General features: G+C 36.7%; 3 protein-coding genes and 1 long non-coding RNA gene across 6 annotated transcripts in view; 1 reads left to right on the top strand and 3 right to left on the bottom strand.

The window, feature by feature from the left end:
• LOC139966240 (uncharacterized) overlaps nt 1-5,912 on the top strand; it is a 27,795-nt gene extending 21,883 nt beyond the window's left edge. The window contains exon 2 of the long non-coding RNA XR_011792518.1: nt 3,198-5,912. This is a non-coding gene — a long non-coding RNA (uncharacterized lncRNA). The remainder of the gene's footprint in view (nt 1-3,197) is intronic.
• The window catches only part of LOC139966237 (uncharacterized), a 76,430-nt gene that overhangs the window by 57,066 nt on the left and 577 nt on the right, over nt 1-18,787 (bottom strand). The gene's annotated exons all lie outside the window — the stretch shown is intronic.
• LOC139966239 (uncharacterized) lies at nt 1,333-3,630 on the bottom strand. Its single transcript, XM_071969078.1, has 2 exons — nt 3,538-3,630; nt 1,333-3,091 (listed from the first exon to the last, which is right to left on the bottom strand). Exons 1-2 carry the CDS (start codon nt 3,551-3,553, stop codon nt 2,400-2,402), a joined length of 708 nt encoding a protein of 235 aa, XP_071825179.1. The 5' UTR covers nt 3,554-3,630; the 3' UTR covers nt 1,333-2,399.
• On the bottom strand, nt 4,164-18,787 carry LOC139966238 (uncharacterized). 2 transcript variants are annotated; one of them, XM_071969076.1, is made up of 8 exons: nt 18,455-18,787; nt 17,823-17,875; nt 16,033-16,158; nt 13,599-13,685; nt 11,481-11,587; nt 8,364-8,640; nt 7,451-7,485; nt 4,164-6,949 (listed from the first exon to the last, which is right to left on the bottom strand). In XM_071969076.1, the coding sequence occupies exons 3-8, from the start codon at nt 16,134-16,136 to the stop codon at nt 6,117-6,119; spliced, it is 1,443 nt and encodes a 480-aa protein (XP_071825177.1). In that variant the 5' UTR covers nt 16,137-16,158; nt 17,823-17,875; nt 18,455-18,787; the 3' UTR covers nt 4,164-6,116. The 2 variants fall into 2 exon arrangements, with proteins under 2 accessions (XP_071825177.1, XP_071825178.1); XM_071969077.1 differs by lacking the exons at nt 17,823-17,875; nt 18,455-18,787 and adding an exon at nt 16,448-16,565.

The following is an 18,787-nucleotide window of genomic DNA, read 5'->3' as shown; positions in this document are numbered from 1 at the left end:
AATAGTAGTACTGTATACTAGTAGTGATACCGGTTGTCTTCTTCTCGACCTAATCCTTCCTCTGGATTAGGTTTGATCACAGGTCTATTATATCCATATTATAGGACTAGTCGCATCGACGATCAGCTGTTCTTCTAGCACAGAGAGCTTCGTTGGTACTGAATATTCATTACAGTGCATGCGTTCTCTTATTGGCTTGTTTAAATCAAGAGGCATGGCGTAACAGAATACATGAATGAAATATATTTCATCGGATACATTTTGCGGTACTTTTATTAATTATTTTATTTATTAATTTCTTAATTAATGCAAAGTTAAAATTAGCTTGGTGAAACCTCATTTTCATGGTTCGTCAGATAATCAGCTTAAACGAATTAAGTTCCATGTTTGAAAGTGAACAGTTTTATGTATTTCCTTTTTCCAAACGAACTAAGTCATTTAAGTTCATCCCCATTTCGGTCTGTGCGAATGTATCCGTAGACCTTTTCTTTGTTAAACATTTGTGACTCATCTCTGCTGGACTTGAAACAAGATTATCAGACTAACCACATTAAGCGTGATAGAAGTATAGTTGGCAGCCTTCCAGTACAAACGAACATAACTTTCTAAAAGTATCTTGCTTTGTATGATTTGGGCAAAACAATTAAAAGAGCATGTACCGTCTATAGGTGTGGTGTGAAAGGCTCGGTTTTAAGCCTAAACATTACCGTTCGTATAGGCCAATAAGGACCGTGACAGTATTTTCTCCGAGGAGCAAGAGAATTTTTGCGACAAAATCAACACTCCCCACCACGACCCCCTTCCTAGTAGACATTATCACTCGAATGGGGAGAGGGATGCGCCTCTTCATATACGAACCATATATGTTAAAGCGTCGATCGAGGGGTGTGTGTTGTTATACCCCCTATTTGAACCCCTCACAAAATGTTAACGTAATTATTTTCACTACTTGCGTGTATATCTCTAATTATCTATAGATTTAATTTACTGTCAAAAGATGCCTCGGAATACTATATTAAAACTTTGTCTGAAATACCAGAAAGTTACAAAGAAAATGTCTCCCCCCCCACCTTCCGCGTTCCGGCTGCGCTCCCGTTTTACCCCTGGTTACTCCAGTTGAATTTTCCAAAAATCTTTACCATTTCCCGGGACAACGTGAATCAAGATTAAACCGCGGATCATGATGGTAAGAATATGGTATATGCTTAGCAAACAACTAAATACAATTATCTACCGCACAGCACTTATCAGATATTGCAAGAGCCACACACCCCTATCCCCATTCCACCTCGTTTCTCCCGATCCCCCCCCCCCCCGTATGAGCTGGACAAAAACGTTAAAGATGTTGCAGAGAAATTGTATCATGGAATAACATTACTGTATAATTTGGTGCTATAATACACCCGATGTAACATCATTACAAACTGGCCATTAATTATGATTATTTACATTATAATGTTTAAAAATTAAGAGCCAAGAATACAACGTGAATCTCAAACCGTTCACAGGTAAGTGTGTGACGTGATTACGGTCTGAGCATTATTTATGTCTATACAGATAAAGCATGTCTCAGATTTAAGATCGATATAAATAGATAAGCGAAGGTACTACGTTGTAGCATTTTAGCTGGAGCATTTTGGAAAGATCATGAATAATTGAGATCATATTAGCATATCTTGATATGCAACTAATTCAATATTGGTGGGGAAAAAAAGCATTACTTAGCCCATAGTCACATTTCCGATTCATAATTTTCGCAAATATCGGTGATGACCACATGAAGCTGCCATCACGGCATATAGCGCATCGAAGCCGATAAAAGTTATATTTATGAATGAAGAAAATGTGCAGTTCTGTTCAATTCGTATATGTTTAACGACATACCCCTATACCGTGTCGATCGACGTAACGGCCTCTGGTCTCTGGTCTAAGATATACGCGTTCAAACGCTTCATTTTCATGTATGGCAACGAGTTGCAAACTTGATAGCTGTATATGAGAGACTTATTTGTCATTGATGTTCTCTTCACTCTTAATCAATACTAGCATCACGGAGTAGTATAAAGTATAATGTCTAACATAACAATCTCCTATAAATTCATGATTCTGAATGTTTTCGAAAGTTTGTTCCTACATTTTGGCCAACATTTGAAAAAAGTATCGCAATTAAGGAGATTAGCAGAGAGACAATCAAAGTTTTCGTCCAGTATTCTAATTGAACATTTTGTACCTGCAGCCATTTATTCAGTAAAAAAGCGGCCGAGCTTCCATGATCATATATCCATCATATATGTGCGTAAAGTGTATATCAGCCGTCATGGTTGTAACACACGGAGGAACAAACGTGATACCTACATGAGACGAACCTGGTAGTGTTATAACATCCAGTCTCGTTAATTCTATATAGATTCGTAGAGTTCAGAAAAACGTTTAGATTTTCTAATACTTCTGGACAGAGGTCCTCTCTTTAGCCTGTCATACTTCAACGAGTCATTATATGCAGGAGTAACACCAAGCTGACTCTGAGGAGGGTGGTCTAACTTCCCATAAATGGAATCATCTTCAACGAAGCTCATAGGTATATTCCCATGACTAAATCGATGTTTGTGTTCATTATTTGAGTTTTTATTCTTATTTACTTTAGCATATAAACTGGCAAACTCTGTTGGCGGTTGTTGATCTCGTAACGGCACCACGGATGAATTTCGAGTCGAGATTGGTGAACTTGATCCAACGACGGTTCCATTCAGGTCGTCCACTATTGCGTAAGCTGATGAATTTGAACGGCTAACTCTTCCCATCGACAACAATGAAGAAGGCCGCACATTTTCAGAAGTATTGGTCAATTTACTGGATTTTTTAACGATAGCGAATGGTGGGATATTAGTTGTAACCAACTGGACTTCCTTCAGCTCTGATAAGCTATCCTGTGTTCCTTTGGGTTGCATAACCTCTAAGGATTCTATCGCTGCCTCTGGAATTCTTGGAAGAGAACATTGCGGGATCTTTTTCGTTGTATTTGGCTGTGGTTGGTCTGGAACCATTTTCTCTCGTACGTCCATCACATCCACGTAAGATACAACTCTTTGCTCTGGAAGAAACATACATTAAAATGTGTTTTTATTGTCATTACATATAGCTATCTACTCCAAGCTCACTGCGAGGCATACCAGAAAAGATAGTTCGATGCGATGAAGGTCGAATTAGAGTATCAAGCTGTATCAAACTGAAGTAGAACGTTTTGAAGTCAATTCTGTGTGGCGAAAATTTGGGGAATAGGATCAAATTCCCTAACGTGCATTTTAATACTGAAGGTTACTACATGTATTGCCTTGGTTTGATCATGAAGCTGTTGATTTGATCGATTCCATCTCAGTCTGAGTAAAATTTGGTCAGTTTGGTGAAAATGTTGACATGACGCAATGAAAAAGGTAAAATATTAAGATAAAGCATTATATTAAGATAAGCATTCCCGAGAGGTTTATGTTACAAGTGACTATAGTGAAAACCGGAACAGCTACAGAAACATTGACTTACTTGGACTAAAACGCATCAAGACCAAACGTCTGACTTATCCATGCGTCACCCTTCGGAACATCACTTGGTGATAGGCTTCATCGACCCAAATAGTTTTTTTCCTTACAGCTATCTAATGAGCCCTCCCCCACCGCCCACACTGTCCCCACCGACCCACCCCATCCTGACTGCTACTGACATGTGACTACGCTGATGCAATCCTGGTCAGGCTGGTCCACATGCTTCTTAAAAGCAGTCAAATGATTACATTATGAATCATTCCTGTAAATCTATAGGAGATAATGATAGTAGAGACTCCTTTGCTTCTTCGCGGTACTAACGGACAAACGCAGAAAAGATAGTTGGATGCGATGAAGGTCGAATTAGAGCATCAAGCTGTATCAAACTGAAGTAGAACGTTTTGAAGTCAATTCTGTGTGGCGAAAATTTGGGGAATAGGATCAAATTCCCTATAACGTGCATTTTAATACTGAAGGTTACTACATGTATTGCCTTGGTTTGATCATGAAGCTGTTGATTTGATCGATTCCATCTCAGTCTGAGTAAAATTTGGTCAGTTTGGTGAAAATGTTGACATGACGCAATGAAAAGGGTAAATTATTAAGATAAACTTGAGTGCATGAAACTTCAGTGTGAGTTCGTATATTTGCAACTGTAGCAAAGTGAGATGGTATCCCACCTTACTCTTTACAAAAGCAGCTTCCAAAGATATATATCATAAACATTTATTTATTACGTAAAAGGATTCCTCTAACAAGAAAGCAGAGGCATAAAAAAGACAATATACGAAACGAACACAGGACCGGATAAAACAGTAAATGCAATAAAAACGAAACCAAGGTAATTAAAAGTTAAGCTAAAACAAACGTCCAGCACATTTCACTAGGAATTGGACAAGCATGTTGCTAGAAGTTATATTGTTGAATGCAAACGACTTATAAGGATGTACACAAATTCAAGTCTAAGTATAAATACTTTTATTATTACTTCACACACATACTGTGACCCTTCCTTTTAAGAAACCTGTACAATTTCGCCAACAAAAGCAAATGAATAATAAGGCACATTATCAAATCCAAGCAAAGAGAATTCATTCTTTGAGAGTGCACATAACAATCACTCTTTCTATGGAGTTAAATACGTTTACCTCAAAGCTGAATTACTGCAAATTTAGACCTTATTGAATAAAACAATTTACTTCTGATAGAGCAGAATTGGAATAACTCTCAGATTGATCTTCACACCTCACCACAGTCATAATCATTGACTCTCTCTCTCTCAAAAAAGGAGTTAATTGTAACTGTTTGGAATTAAGGGTACGTTTGAAACACAACTTGTTGAAAGATGTGTTGCATATCGCGTTGTTATAAGCAGTGGCGTAGGAAAGTACTTTTGAGTGGGGGGGGGGGGCTGAAGGCTGATGGCCGGCCTGGGGGAGGGGTATAAGGGGAGGGGGTTTCCCCTCCCCTTTGGAATTTTTTGCATTTCCAGGTAGCCTCAGATGCAATTTGGTGCAATATAGCACACTTCAACACCCACTCCATTTTGTAAACTTAATTTTGTATTTTCACCAGGCCTTAGATGCAATTTGGTGCTCCAAATGAGATTTTTTTTCTCATTTGGAAATGAAAAAGGGGTTTTCTGACTTGCGAAGCGGGGGGGGGGGGCGGAATGATACTTCCGCCCCTCCACAATTTTCACTGGGGGCTGGCGCCCCCAGCCCCCCCCGGTTCCTACGCCCTTGGTTATAAGAATCTTAACCTGCAGTTCATGACAACACGGAGTTAGTAATTGTTTACAATTACAAGAAAGAAAAAAAATCATTTAAGTTATAAGTTGTTTCTGATATTCCTCGTAAACTATCAAGCTCTAAATGGAAACGTATCATCATAAGTTTCCACAATGTTCAGTGTTATACCGTATAACTGACTCTATCGTTGATACAAAGACCATCATGTTGCGGAAGCAGCAGTGGCTTCAAAGTGAAACATCGGTTTATTTTCTTTATTCTTGCAGCCTATATTGTTCGAAACAGAAAGCCGTAATACCATCTCTTCATTCGATAGGCAGATCAAGTATACTGTGTGAAACATTAACATTGCAAAATGTTTCTGCAATTTCTAAACCAAAAACTGTTCTTTCGTCAAAGTATCATAATTTCCTTATTATTATTTTTTTTTATTATAGACCTAGTTCAGTTTTTTTGGGTATAGGGTGTGGTATACCATTTCAGTAACGAAAATGCGTTAAAGAAGGTGATAGATGATTCTTTTGTATGACTTTATGCATGTATTTCTTACATGATGATAATGATAGCAAACCATTTGGCCTTAATTGACACAGTTAGAAAACAAATAACCATTGGCACGTGCTATTGTAGAGACCTGATATTTCTTTCCATCCATTACCATTAAAGATTGAAATGGGATTTTTAGTTGATTCTAATTGATATTGAGCACGCCACCTTCTCCCTTCCCGTTGCTCTCTTAAATAGTCGTCCTAGACATAGGTAGCCATTGAGCGTTAACGCAGCCCGACTCATCCACGCCATCGGCGGAGAAAAAGTATGTTTCCCTGTGTTAAGAAACGTTCGTATAGATACCTTCCTGTGAAGAATCTATTCTATTTCTAGCTGTTTCTTCGGGTGTATTGTAATAAACTGATTCAGAATGCGTGTCATTCTGCATCTCATTCGGGTTGGCGTCTTCATGAACATCTCGCGTTTGACCATCTGGAGATTGATGTGGGCTACTTCCTCTTCCTCCTCCTCCCCCGATGCCGTACGTATCGCTTCTACCGGGTTCATCTGAACCCAGCACATCATATGGGTTCTGCTCCGCCATGGGAATACCCTGTAGTAAGGAATCTGTCCTTGTTAGGACATCATAGCTTCCATCACTCTTCAATACTTCTTTACCTTTGGTTTCAAGTTGGTTATAATGTTCATAATCCGCAAAGGCTCCGTCTTCGGTATGGTCAGGGTTATCCATTTCATTGTACACCTCGTCACCTCGCATGTCGGTGTAAGATTGCTGTAAATTTGAACCTACGCTCGTTGTCGAACCACGCATCTCTGTGTAGCCCTTAAAGACATTACCAGGTGATGATTTATCCATATTTGTATAGTAATGGGAACCCTCTTGGAACTCAGTCTCTCCGAGAAAACTCGCTACTACGTTGACACCCTCCTCCTCTTGTTGATGGTCGGCTTCTTTGGTTTTATTTTTGTTAATTTTTTGGTAGAAAACTGACAATGGGCTTAACGTTTTCTCCTTTATTTTAGGATGAGATGGAGATTCTCTGGCAACTGGGGAGACTGTGGCAGAAGATTGGCCGGTATTTTGAGCCTGATTGGTTGATGATATTGAGTAGTATTCGTTATGAAGATGTTCATCCTGGTTCATTGTACCTACTGGAAAAGTATAGGAGAAAAGAAACCACGTGTAAAGGGTGCACCATGACCACTATATCCTCCTTACAGTATGTATACAGTTTGGATGCATTGTATTGAGAATATCGCGAGTATCGCAAACATAGGCTATATAGCTCGTTTTCTATCTAGGGCGATATTAATAAACTGACCAGTCGACTCACACAGATTACAGTAACTAATGTAAATCTTAAAACTTTGTACCACATTAGTAAAAACTGGATTGTTCTGACAAAACTGGTAAACCGGTAGCATGTGCTAATAGGTTGACAGTAAGAACTGAGGATGTGTAATCCCAACAACTGGATTTGTGGGAATTACACCTATCCTCGTTCTTACTGTTATTCTAATAGCACATGCTACGGATTCATATCACGATCCAGTAGTTACTTTGGTACAAAACTTTAAGATTCTCTGTGTGTATCGGGTGAACTGATGGAACTCAGCCAAAAAGGACGAATGAAACTGATCTTTTCAACATACCATTATTTGAGTCATCCTGTGACCGCTGAGGTGATCTGTAAATTTAAACAAAAAATAAATAATAAGACTCGATTCTACCTTTAACAGAAACAGGAATGAACAATAATGTAATTCGGTGCATATGCAATAACATTCTTACAAACGTTCTTGAAAGTATCCATTGTTGATTTTGCATGAACTGCAAATGAATTGTGTAACAATAATGCTTAGCAAGCCGCTAAGCAATAACCAGAGTTGATGTAAAATACCAAAGCGTAGCTAATATACAGGGTTAATTAGGTTCGACGTAGGAAGTAGGTTCGACGTGTTTAGTAAGTTAATTCTGAGGACATGAAATGTTACTACAAAGAGAATTGTCAATTTCCTTTGTTAGTATCATTATGATACAAGTTCAAACATCGTGAGATGTGAAAATGGGCTCGGATAGGCGACTTCACTTGCCGAATACACAAAGACCTCACAGCCATGATTTATTGAAATTCTATGAACGAGTTTAATGAAGTCTTTAAACCTTATATATGCTTTCTTGTACATGTCTGTTTATAATGTTGCTAACAGTCTAAACTAAATATATCTGATTACCATTACACAAAGGTGAATATTAAAGCGGTTAGGAGAGAAAAGCAGAACATATAGCTAATAATTTTCCCAGTTGAGGGCTCTGGGCTAAACATTTTGCGACCAGAATCCTACAAAGAGGAAAACGAAACATCCTCCTCCGAGACGAAAAACTGATAGTAAAAAATGGAATTCATAAGTGGTTATTACTCCTATTACGATATATACCAACCACCATATCCTTATTCTTATCCCTATTAGTTAGTAAAGCCTACACGTCTTTCGGCGTAGATATTTGCACCAGTTCTTGATTAAACCCTCTTTCAATTGGTTTTAAACATCTTAATAAAATTACCTGGGAAGTTTTCGTTTTTTCCTTGATACCAATATCATAATAAAGAGAATCAATATAAGGAAAACTGGAATAATGATGAAACCAGAAATCATCATTTTTGTTGTTAGTGGTAATGGCTTTGCTACAGTGTTACGCATTGGTAAGGTTGATATATTATCCAGATCGGTTGATAGTGCTTGATGTGTACTTTCGGTGGTTTCGTGTGAGGACGCTGTAGGAGTGCTGGAGTATGATATCGACGAAGATACTGAGGATGTCATGGGCAAAGTTGAAGGAACTAGAAAAAAAGACAAAAAAATAAGACATGTGATTGGAAGGAGAGTTTCATACAGGCATGCATAAATATACATGATGTACATATTTCCCTTTAAAAGTGACTGACTGCATAATTAAAGGGCATATACAAACTCAAACATCATCTCAATCTTATATGCCAGAGATCTGTCCCAGCAGCTTAGAAAACTCTTACTGGAATATATCATAGTATAAAGGTTGTGTCTGGAAACTGCCATTTTGTAAATATATGATATTTTATATATTGACACTAGGATCTGACACACTTTTTACTTTCTCTTTGTTTTGGCAAAAAAACTAAGAAAACATAAGAAATTAAATCACGTGTAACTCGATGATGTTATATTTTAGACTTGATCAAGTCTTTAGCCATGCGTGTGAAAGAACTTTACATCCGTGATATCTCCCAAATGGCATGAGAAATTTCTTAGTTGTCCATGACAGTGATTTCCAGTGTTGTAATCAAGACACGTTTGTCAAGTCAAGTCACAAGTCATTTGTTCTCAAATCAAGGTAAGTCAAGTCACAATTCATTTGATTTTATCGTAAAACAAGTCAAGTCACACCACACGCCATTTGATCTTATTACAAGCCAAGTCAATTCAAATATAGCAGTAAATACTTATACACCACAACCTCACTAGTTTGGATATTAAATTCATTCCTCTCTTACCTGTCTCCTATACATACGCACTCCGATATACCCAAGCTTAAGAAGTGGTAATATTCTTGTACTGACCACCCCCCTCCCCCCCCCCCTCCACCCCAACAACAACCATAGAGAGAGTCATTTGCCTGCAAGTCAAATCAAGTCACAAGTAAAAATACAGGTGAATCGAGCTCAATTCAATGACACAACATTGGTCATCTCTACCGCATAGATTAATAACGATGGTTGAGTATCTATATCCTTTAACTTTACATTTAACTTTGACATTTTCACAGAAGAAATGGCATGCTCGCCCTCTGTTTCCTTCTCTGTTTACAAACCGTCAGTTCATATTGTACAGTATGTATATGCAACTCGCAGCAGTCGTTCTACTATATGTATGTATTCAATGTGTCAGGCTCGAAGAAGCATATTGCATTTAAAAACATGGTTCCCATTAGACTTGAATTATGATAGTTAAACTTAATGGAGTAAGTTAACTCAGCATGGAACTAGGACTGAACTAAATGACTTTATTGCAATTTCAGAAAAGGTCGTGTTATTCTAATTAGCTCAATAAATGTCTGGGAAACAACTTGAGAAGGAAGTAAGTACAATAATAGTTGCATTCAATATGGGTATAGGTTACACACACTTAGACAATATAAGGTTAATATCAGCTTGTTGTAAGAGGAAAGATAGCAATGGAAAGCGAGGTTAATAATCGAATAAATGTCTGCCTGCAGAAGTATTATTTTCATGTTGTGACTTTTGTTCCAAATATCCTGAAGGACAAATGATGATTCGTAAAAATTCAATATGCATTTTTGAATACAGTACCGATTATCATAGTATACCACTTATTACGTAATCATGAATCGTGTTACATCTATAGAAAATATGGTGACACAGTTTGGGGTGGAAAATGATGGTTATATATTAACAGAAAGATTCCAAAACTTACCAGGTTTGGGTATTTACGAGGGAGGAGTGTACCTGTCTCCCCACAACCTTAGCACTCTCCCTCTACCGTGCCTAGAGTGAATTGTGCTGTATGAATATCTCTCTCTACCTCTACATCTAATATCTATGTACTAAAGCTACAGTTTCAATCTTAAAAGATGACTTTAGGCACAACATTAATTGTGGTGTGTTGAAGAACGCTACAATACTTCGTTATCAGTGCAGCCTGCAGGTTGGATGTCCATACCACTTTTATCATTTACACACAGACCATTAAGTCAGCTCCACAGAAGCAAAATAAAATCTCCGGAGGAGGGGGTGGGGGTGGGGGACTACTTCCAAGGCCTCAAGGGCTTGTTTGCAACGCACCACAAATTTATCCAAGGCAAGCGACGTTGAATGAATGTCACTCAACGGTGCCTGTTGTATAGAAAGCATACTGTACATGTTCACTCGTTTTCTTTTTCTTGTTCTTGTTCTATGAATTATTAGGATTACAATTCTACCTAAAGTCATAATATAACACTCGGTGTTTTAACTCTTTTCGTGTCTTTATATCTGCAATATGACACCATCAGCTCATAATTAGGTATTTTGAAATCTTCCAGAGAGGGAAAACTATAGTGTCACTTTAACCAATCTTGCAAAATGTTGAGGACCGAGGATTGCAAAGTCGGCAATGACTATAACGCAGATCGCATAGTCGGTCATTATTATTATTATTGGTATTATTATCATTAGATTCGACCAACACAGGAACATACAGATACGCTTTGGTTAGAACCATTATGTTGATAGGGGTAACGTAAGTTGGCTTTAAATAAAAACAAAAGTGGAAATATATCTATAATGAAACTAACTGCCTGCACGGCAGAAGACGTTTAAGAAACATGTTTATTTGTTATGTATTCTGGAAAAAAGTTCTCATTCGACTCCTCAAAAATGATTATTACATGCCAAAGTTACGCTTTACGAGTAGAACCCCTGTGACAAATCTTAAACGGTACCTTGTAATGTCATCTGCATTTTCTGTATTTTGCAATACCGCCCATATATCCTTTCAGGAAACATTTCATACTGTAGTTTGTATTAAGTAACGTTTGTTCTATGTCTCACTTAGATGCACACGTATGATAAAATGAATATAAACGTATCAAATGACGTGAAACCAAAATAAATAAATAATAATAATAATATTAATAAAATCAAACCTTTCGGTTTACATCCGTCATCAATTTCAAAGAAACCTTCGCAACACACGAATATTTCGCTCGACAACATTCTGTAACTCGTTCGGGTTGTCGTACGGTAAGCAGTTCTAAACAAGATAAAATATATGATAAATTAATGTTATTGAGTCTATACACCTATTTCGACTCCACTTTCCCGTGTCAATGTAGGTCATTCGCCAATTTACAACAGTTTCATGATCACTCTTCAAGTTTCGTCTGACTTCAGTGATTTTTTGATAATCTCATTATTTTCATATTATTATTTTTTTTTTTTAAATTAAGAAGCTATAAGGAAATCATTGAAGTCAGACGAAAAAAGAAACTGCATTATATCATTGTTACATCCAGCCCCCCCCCCACCCCCAAACAGGTTTGCAATTATATGTAAATAGTCGCTCATGATTGTTACGTCATCACCGCACTTGGAGGTTGCCAAAACCCATTCGTTGCAATGAAGATATACCCATCCTATGTGTACGGTGTTTATTCAACAGTTTCCTCTATATGTAATTTACCCCAAAGGAGATAGGCTACATATAATTCAACAGGAAAATTGTGTACATTAAGCCTTGATTATTCGCGTACCAATTTTCAAATTCAAATTCAAGACAGGTAAATTCAGACTAACTAGAGTCCTTATCTAGTCACGCAATTCACTCAGGTACTGTACCGATTCAAACTGTTGCTGCTGTCATGTTTTGCGTATATTCACTCAAGACGCGTGAACTCATGTCGTGAGTTTATTTTAGTGTACCCATTCCACGAAACGAATTCCGATTTCAACAGAACGGCTCGCGAATCTTGGGTGTATATATATAATTATATATATATATATATATATATATATATATATATATATATATATATATATATATATATATATATATATATATAAATATATACATATATATACATATTTATACAGATATATATATATATATACATATATATTCATATATACATATACATATTCATATATATACATATATATGTACATAAACATATACATATATATATATATTAACATTTACATTTACATATAAATATACATATATATATATATATATATATATATATATTTATATATATATATATATATATATAAATGTTGATACTAGATGAGACTAGTGGAACACTAGTAGTTGTAACTCGGAGTTTCACGCTTTATTGCGATCTTCAGACAACTGGTCTGAAGTCTTCAGACCAGTTGTCTGAAGATCGCAATAAAGCGTGAAACTCCGAGTTACAACTACTAGTGTTCCACTAGTCTCATCTAGTATCAACATATATCCCGCTCTGTCCAATGGACATAGAGCACTCTGCGCCAAGATAGACGCCAACCTACTCTATATATATATATATATATATATATATATATATATATATATATATATATATATATATATATATATATGTATGTGTTGATACTAGTTGAGACTAGTGGAACACTAGTAGTTGTAACTCGGAGTTTCACGCGTTTTAGCGATCGTCAGAGTTGTCTGACGCACATATTCCGCTCTGTCCGCTGGACATAGAGCACTCTGCGCCAAGATAGACGCCAACCAACCAACTCTATATATATATATATATATATATATATATATATATATATATATATATATATATAAATGAAAATCGTAATGAGTTGGAAAATCAAGAACAGTGAAAAAACTTTCAGCCTCCACCGGGATTCGAACCACGGGCCTCCCGCTCTGTACGCGGACACCCTAACCACTAGGCTATGGACGCTGATTGTATGTCCAGAGGTTCGAAACCGGTAAGGAAGATCGTAATTCCACTGTAGGCGTTTGTCACCTATATCGAACAATACTAGTTCTGTTTTTGGTGACATATTTTGCCCTACTCTAGAAATCAAACATGATGCTATCCAACTATATATATATATATATATATATATATATATATATATATATATATATATGTATATATATATATATATATATATATATATATATATATATATATGTATATATATATATATATATATTGTATAAGGCCAAGTAGCGAAAGGGTTCCGGTTGTTACGAGGGTACGAAGTCAACTTGTTATTGGTTAATTGTTAGTATTCTGACTCACCTGTACTTCGTGCGGCAGGACCAAAAGCATGTAGTATATGTCATTGCGTAACTGGTTTGGGTACTTATTACCTCTGAAATGGGTAATCTGTGAACAAATTGAGAAAAAAAGTTAAAATACCACGGAATTGTTTCGTATTATTCTATTAGGCTACGTTTATTTCCGCATGTTTACATGTAATACCACAATTTATTACAAAGTAATACAACATTGCAAAATTTGTCAAGCACTTCGCGCGTTCGAGATTACCCAGTTTGCTCCAATCCAAACCTGTTCTAGCAGAAAGATCTTGCGTGGATAAATGTTCTGCACTGTATGGGAGCAGTTTAACCGTCTTTTCAGTCATTCACTTGTTTGGTTTCGTTATTACCAGATAACCAATTGGTTAGAATGATCTTTTACTCAGTTGTTGAACTGAGTAACTGTCACATGAAAACCACCCTTTCACAAATTGCCTTTGTGAACATTTTTCTACTTCCATAGAAACCATCATGAATGTACCTAGAATTCATTAAAGGCATCGAAGACTCGCCCCAAACCGCGTGCGGCCATCTGAGAAAGTCAACTTTCCGTTGCTTGCAAGTGACGTTTTGTTCGTGTCGCTACAAAATGCAGACAGTACAGTAATTAAACGTGATACCTTGTTATCTTTAGCTGGACCTGAGATGACCATCGCTGTATTGTTTGTACACTGTGCTGTGGGCATTGACCGCAGCTGTATGTACTGACCATACACTAGTGTCTAATTACCGATGGTAGCAAGCTGTGTGTGTGTATTTTCTGGGATCGATGGTGGTGTCTAACACTTCTGTTATACCACATTCGAAACTAGGTCAGATTACCGGCATTAGACGTTTCTTTTTGCGCGAGTCTTCACAGCCTGTAAAGTATAATGATTTTGAGGCATTGAAGACTCGCCCCAAACTTCGTGCGGCCATCTGAAAAAGTTAACTTTCCGTTGCTTGCAAGTGACGTTTAGTTCGTGTCACTTCAAAATGCAGACAGTAAAGTAATGAAACGTGATATCTTGTTATCTTTAGCTGGACCTGAGATGTCCATCGCTCTATTGTTGTACACTGTGCTGTGGGTATTGACAGCAGCTGTATGTACTGACTGTAGACTAGAGTCTAATTACCGATGGTAACAAGCTGTGTGTGTATTTTCTGGGATCGATGGTGGTTTCTAACACTTCTGTTTGACCTCATTCGAAACTAGGTCAGATTACCGGCATTAGACGTTTCTTTTTGCGCGAGTCTTCACACCCTTTAAAAGAGATTAGCTTTGCACCCCACCAGGCGCGTAGCCAGGAATTTGCCAAGGGAGGGGCGAAACTGTAGATTCGGCATTGCAAACTATCTAAGCGTAGCGCCACCATAATTGGCGCGAAGCGTACAAGAAAATTTTGGCTGTAAATGCCTCCCAGATCGCCGGAAATGGCACTTCCCATGCCTTGTTAGTTGCATCTTAGCATTTTCTCTTTTGAAAATACTAGCGATATCATAAAAACCTTAAAAAAAATTGTAAAAAATATGCTCAAGGGGGGGGGGGGCTGCCCCCTTCGCCCCTTGGCTACGCGCCTGCACCCCACACTCTTGTAGACCATATGACGCTGGTACTGCATAGGGTGTATACATAACCATTTCCCCCCGTAGGACGTATGTATTCTTGAAACATTTGCAGCGGTTAAGAAATGAAATATAGGACACGTTTTCTTTTGTAGGATAAATCCGGATTGCTATAAACGTGACGCATTTAGTGTCTACTGAAAGGTACACTTCTGTTCGTGGACACATTAATTTTTAAATATTAACAAAATTATATTAATAATACCTCTAATCAGTGCCTCTCTCTCATCCCCGCCCCCTTCCTCTCCACGACAAAAAGAAATGCTAGAAGTTCAAATGGTCACTAATATTAACTAAATATTTTGTTGTTGACCCATAATGCATTATCTTGACCTATTAGTCATTTCAATGCTTGGGATTAATTTAGAGGGTGCACACCTGCAGATAAGTACTTGTGTATACTTTCAGCTATTCTAATGAAGTTAATTACAGAACTTCAGTTCTAAACGTGTTTAGCAGTTTTGAACAGATCAAGTTGTTCCCCACTCCGGCCAGCTGGCGTTATGTGTGTTGCCTCACAGGAGAAAGTTCACTGGATGAAATACTTAATCAGCAGTTTCTGTGTTCCTAAAACAATTATAGATGAAAAATTGCGAAATATTTTCCCACAGTTCTTCAATCTGGATTATTAACACTAAATATCCCCCCCCCCCCCACCTACATCAACAAAGAAGCAGCAGTACACAGCAAGCAGGAGTTCGTATGTTAGATCATAGATGGTCAATTTTCTCTCTACTTGACATCTTTGAGAGAAACCTGATAACTTATGAATACATTTATTTAAACAGAGAGACTTTTTATAAACTCACGTTTCAGACTTTTCGCAAACTCCGTGGTCCCCTTCTCTTAATGCATTTATACTCAACACTGCAGTCGTCGCTGTGATGACCATCAACCGTACTAACAAATCCATATTATGTATGATGTTATAGAAGCTGAATATGCAGAGAGTTAAAATAAAATCGAGTTATACCAGTTCTGATAAGGCAGCTCGAGAAATACAGCAGTATATATATATATATATATATATATATATATATATATATATATATATATATATATATATATATATTTATATATATATATATATATATATATATATATATATATATATATATATATATATATATATAAATATATATATATATAGGCATATATGCAATCTTACACACGAACAAGTATTTGTGCATTCACCAACTGAATATCCGATTTGGTGACCTTTACCATGTCTTCCGGGTTTCGCTGGTCTAAGCACCGTGTTATGATACAACTCCCTGGTATAAGGCAGAAAGATTGCAACACAGTAGGCTGGTTTGTCCACAACCTGCAAGAGCTGTACTATATATGCAGCTTAACGACAAATGATTGTCCTGTTCACTGAGGTAATCAGCTCACGTTTTTCGTAGCAATTCTAATGAGTCACAGACCATGGAAAGTATTATAGTAACACACAACTTGTGTGTGGATAGAAAGTAATCTAGTTTAATATACATCACAGATATAAAAGATAATCCACCAGTTGTGAGGTACAATAGACATGATTACAAAAGACTATGCAAAGTCTATACAAAAGAACAAAGCAACACAAGAACTTAAATTCTAGTGCTTTACAAAGGTAAAAGGCTAGACTTGAATTAAGGTAGAGCTTAAGGAGTAACTTAACCAAATTGATTTGGTAGGCCTATTGTTTAACGTTTCATTAGGTTGCATGCAATATAAAAATCACATTGACTAAGTACATTGTATGTATGTGTGTATGAATGTGTTTAGAATCCTCCTGCAAGCAGGAACGTCCATGATTATGAATTGTTAATTGGCAACAACTCAGTGTTACTGGACGACAAACATTAATCTTGGAGTGACTCAAACTCGGGACCTTATGATTGATATATATATATATATATATATATATATATATATATATATATATATATATATATATATATATATATATATGTATATATATATATGTATATGTATATATATATAGTAGAAAAATAGTAAAGTTTGCTAGTGCTAATGGAAAAGAAACACGACGTTTCGGGTATAAACCCTTTAACAAAGTGAGCAAAAAGACTACTAAAACTGTAAACAGCGAACGAAGAAAGATAAAATGGTCCAATGCATACACATGAAAGCAGCGAAAAGTAGCAGGGTAAAAGGACTTACAACAAATCGAATTTAGAGTTTAAACCATAAGGGGATAAGGTGCCAAGTCGGAAAATTAGTCTATTTTCGGATTTAAGACGATCGATATCATATATATATATATATATATATATATATATATATATATATATATATATATATATATATATATATATATATATATATATATATATATATATATATATATATCAGCCTATATCAATTGTAGCTCACTTGTTAAACCTCAATTGTAGCTCACTTGTTAAACCTCAACGATGAATACCCAGTTTTGCCTCACTGAGACGTTCATTTTGTCTAGTCGAGTTGTCGATGTCTGGGAATAATTCGTCGGGTCACACCCTTAATAGCTTTTTTTGAGATAGTTATTCAGGCTAACTTATCATTCCCCTACCCCCCCCCCCCTTTGTTTTTGTTTAAACAATGAACTTACCGTTTCGGTATGATCTTGACACTATATTGCAATCCCGAGAAGCACTCGAATGTCTTTATGAAGAAATGTCAGAAAGTAAAGAAAATGAACATTGGCCCGCGGGAATAAAATGTATCGAGTAAGAGTTAGAATATATCTGGCCTATCAATGCAACTGCAGTGAGTGAATGCGACGTCTTAGTGTCCAGCTTGGCTCCAATCTGCATTGCTAATTGAGCCTTATAGACATGTCCTATCGACTTGTTGACAATAATAAGTACAGTTTTTGGAGTCTTGAAAAACCTGATTAATAACTTGTTTACAAATAGGGCCGGTGATAAGAAAGACATCACAGTAATTTAATCACAGCTATGATGCGTAACAGACAATGTGATATACACGTAGATGTGTGCGAATGCATAGTGGGCAGAATACTTGCTGGTGATGTAATTTGAACGGAAAGGATATATGGTAATAAAGGAAACCGGCCGGAGTACAAGCAGGGGTATATAACATAACGTAAACACACACATCAGGAAACGCGTCGTGAAATATAACGGTATTGTCATAACACACACACACACGCACACACACATATATATATATATATATATATATATATATAAACATATATGCTTACCCAGCTTGACTTACCCTACATGCTGTATCCTTTCGTTAACCCGAGGGGAAAATCGAGATAGCAAACGGAAAAGGAAAGTACAACAGGCTACAGTGGACATCCAGGAAGTTGTAATGGAATAACAATTCCCTAAGACCACACAAAAATCCAGCCGGTTTTCGTATGATAACATTACTGCAATACAATTTATGTCGCTCAAGCCATTGTTCCATATAGACTGGATGAGTCTTTAACATACGTTTACAGAGTATAGGCTGACGATAACAGATTGAGTCTACGTTATAAATTATATTGGTTACATAAAACAAAACACACCGACAAACTGAATTGACAGTCAGATTATTGTA

The sequence above is a fragment of the Apostichopus japonicus genome, chromosome 4 (assembly GCF_037975245.1).
Source record: "Apostichopus japonicus isolate 1M-3 chromosome 4, ASM3797524v1, whole genome shotgun sequence".
Taxonomy (NCBI): Eukaryota; Metazoa; Echinodermata; class Holothuroidea; order Aspidochirotida; family Stichopodidae; genus Apostichopus; species Apostichopus japonicus.
This window is presented reverse-complemented; position numbering and strand designations above follow the sequence as displayed.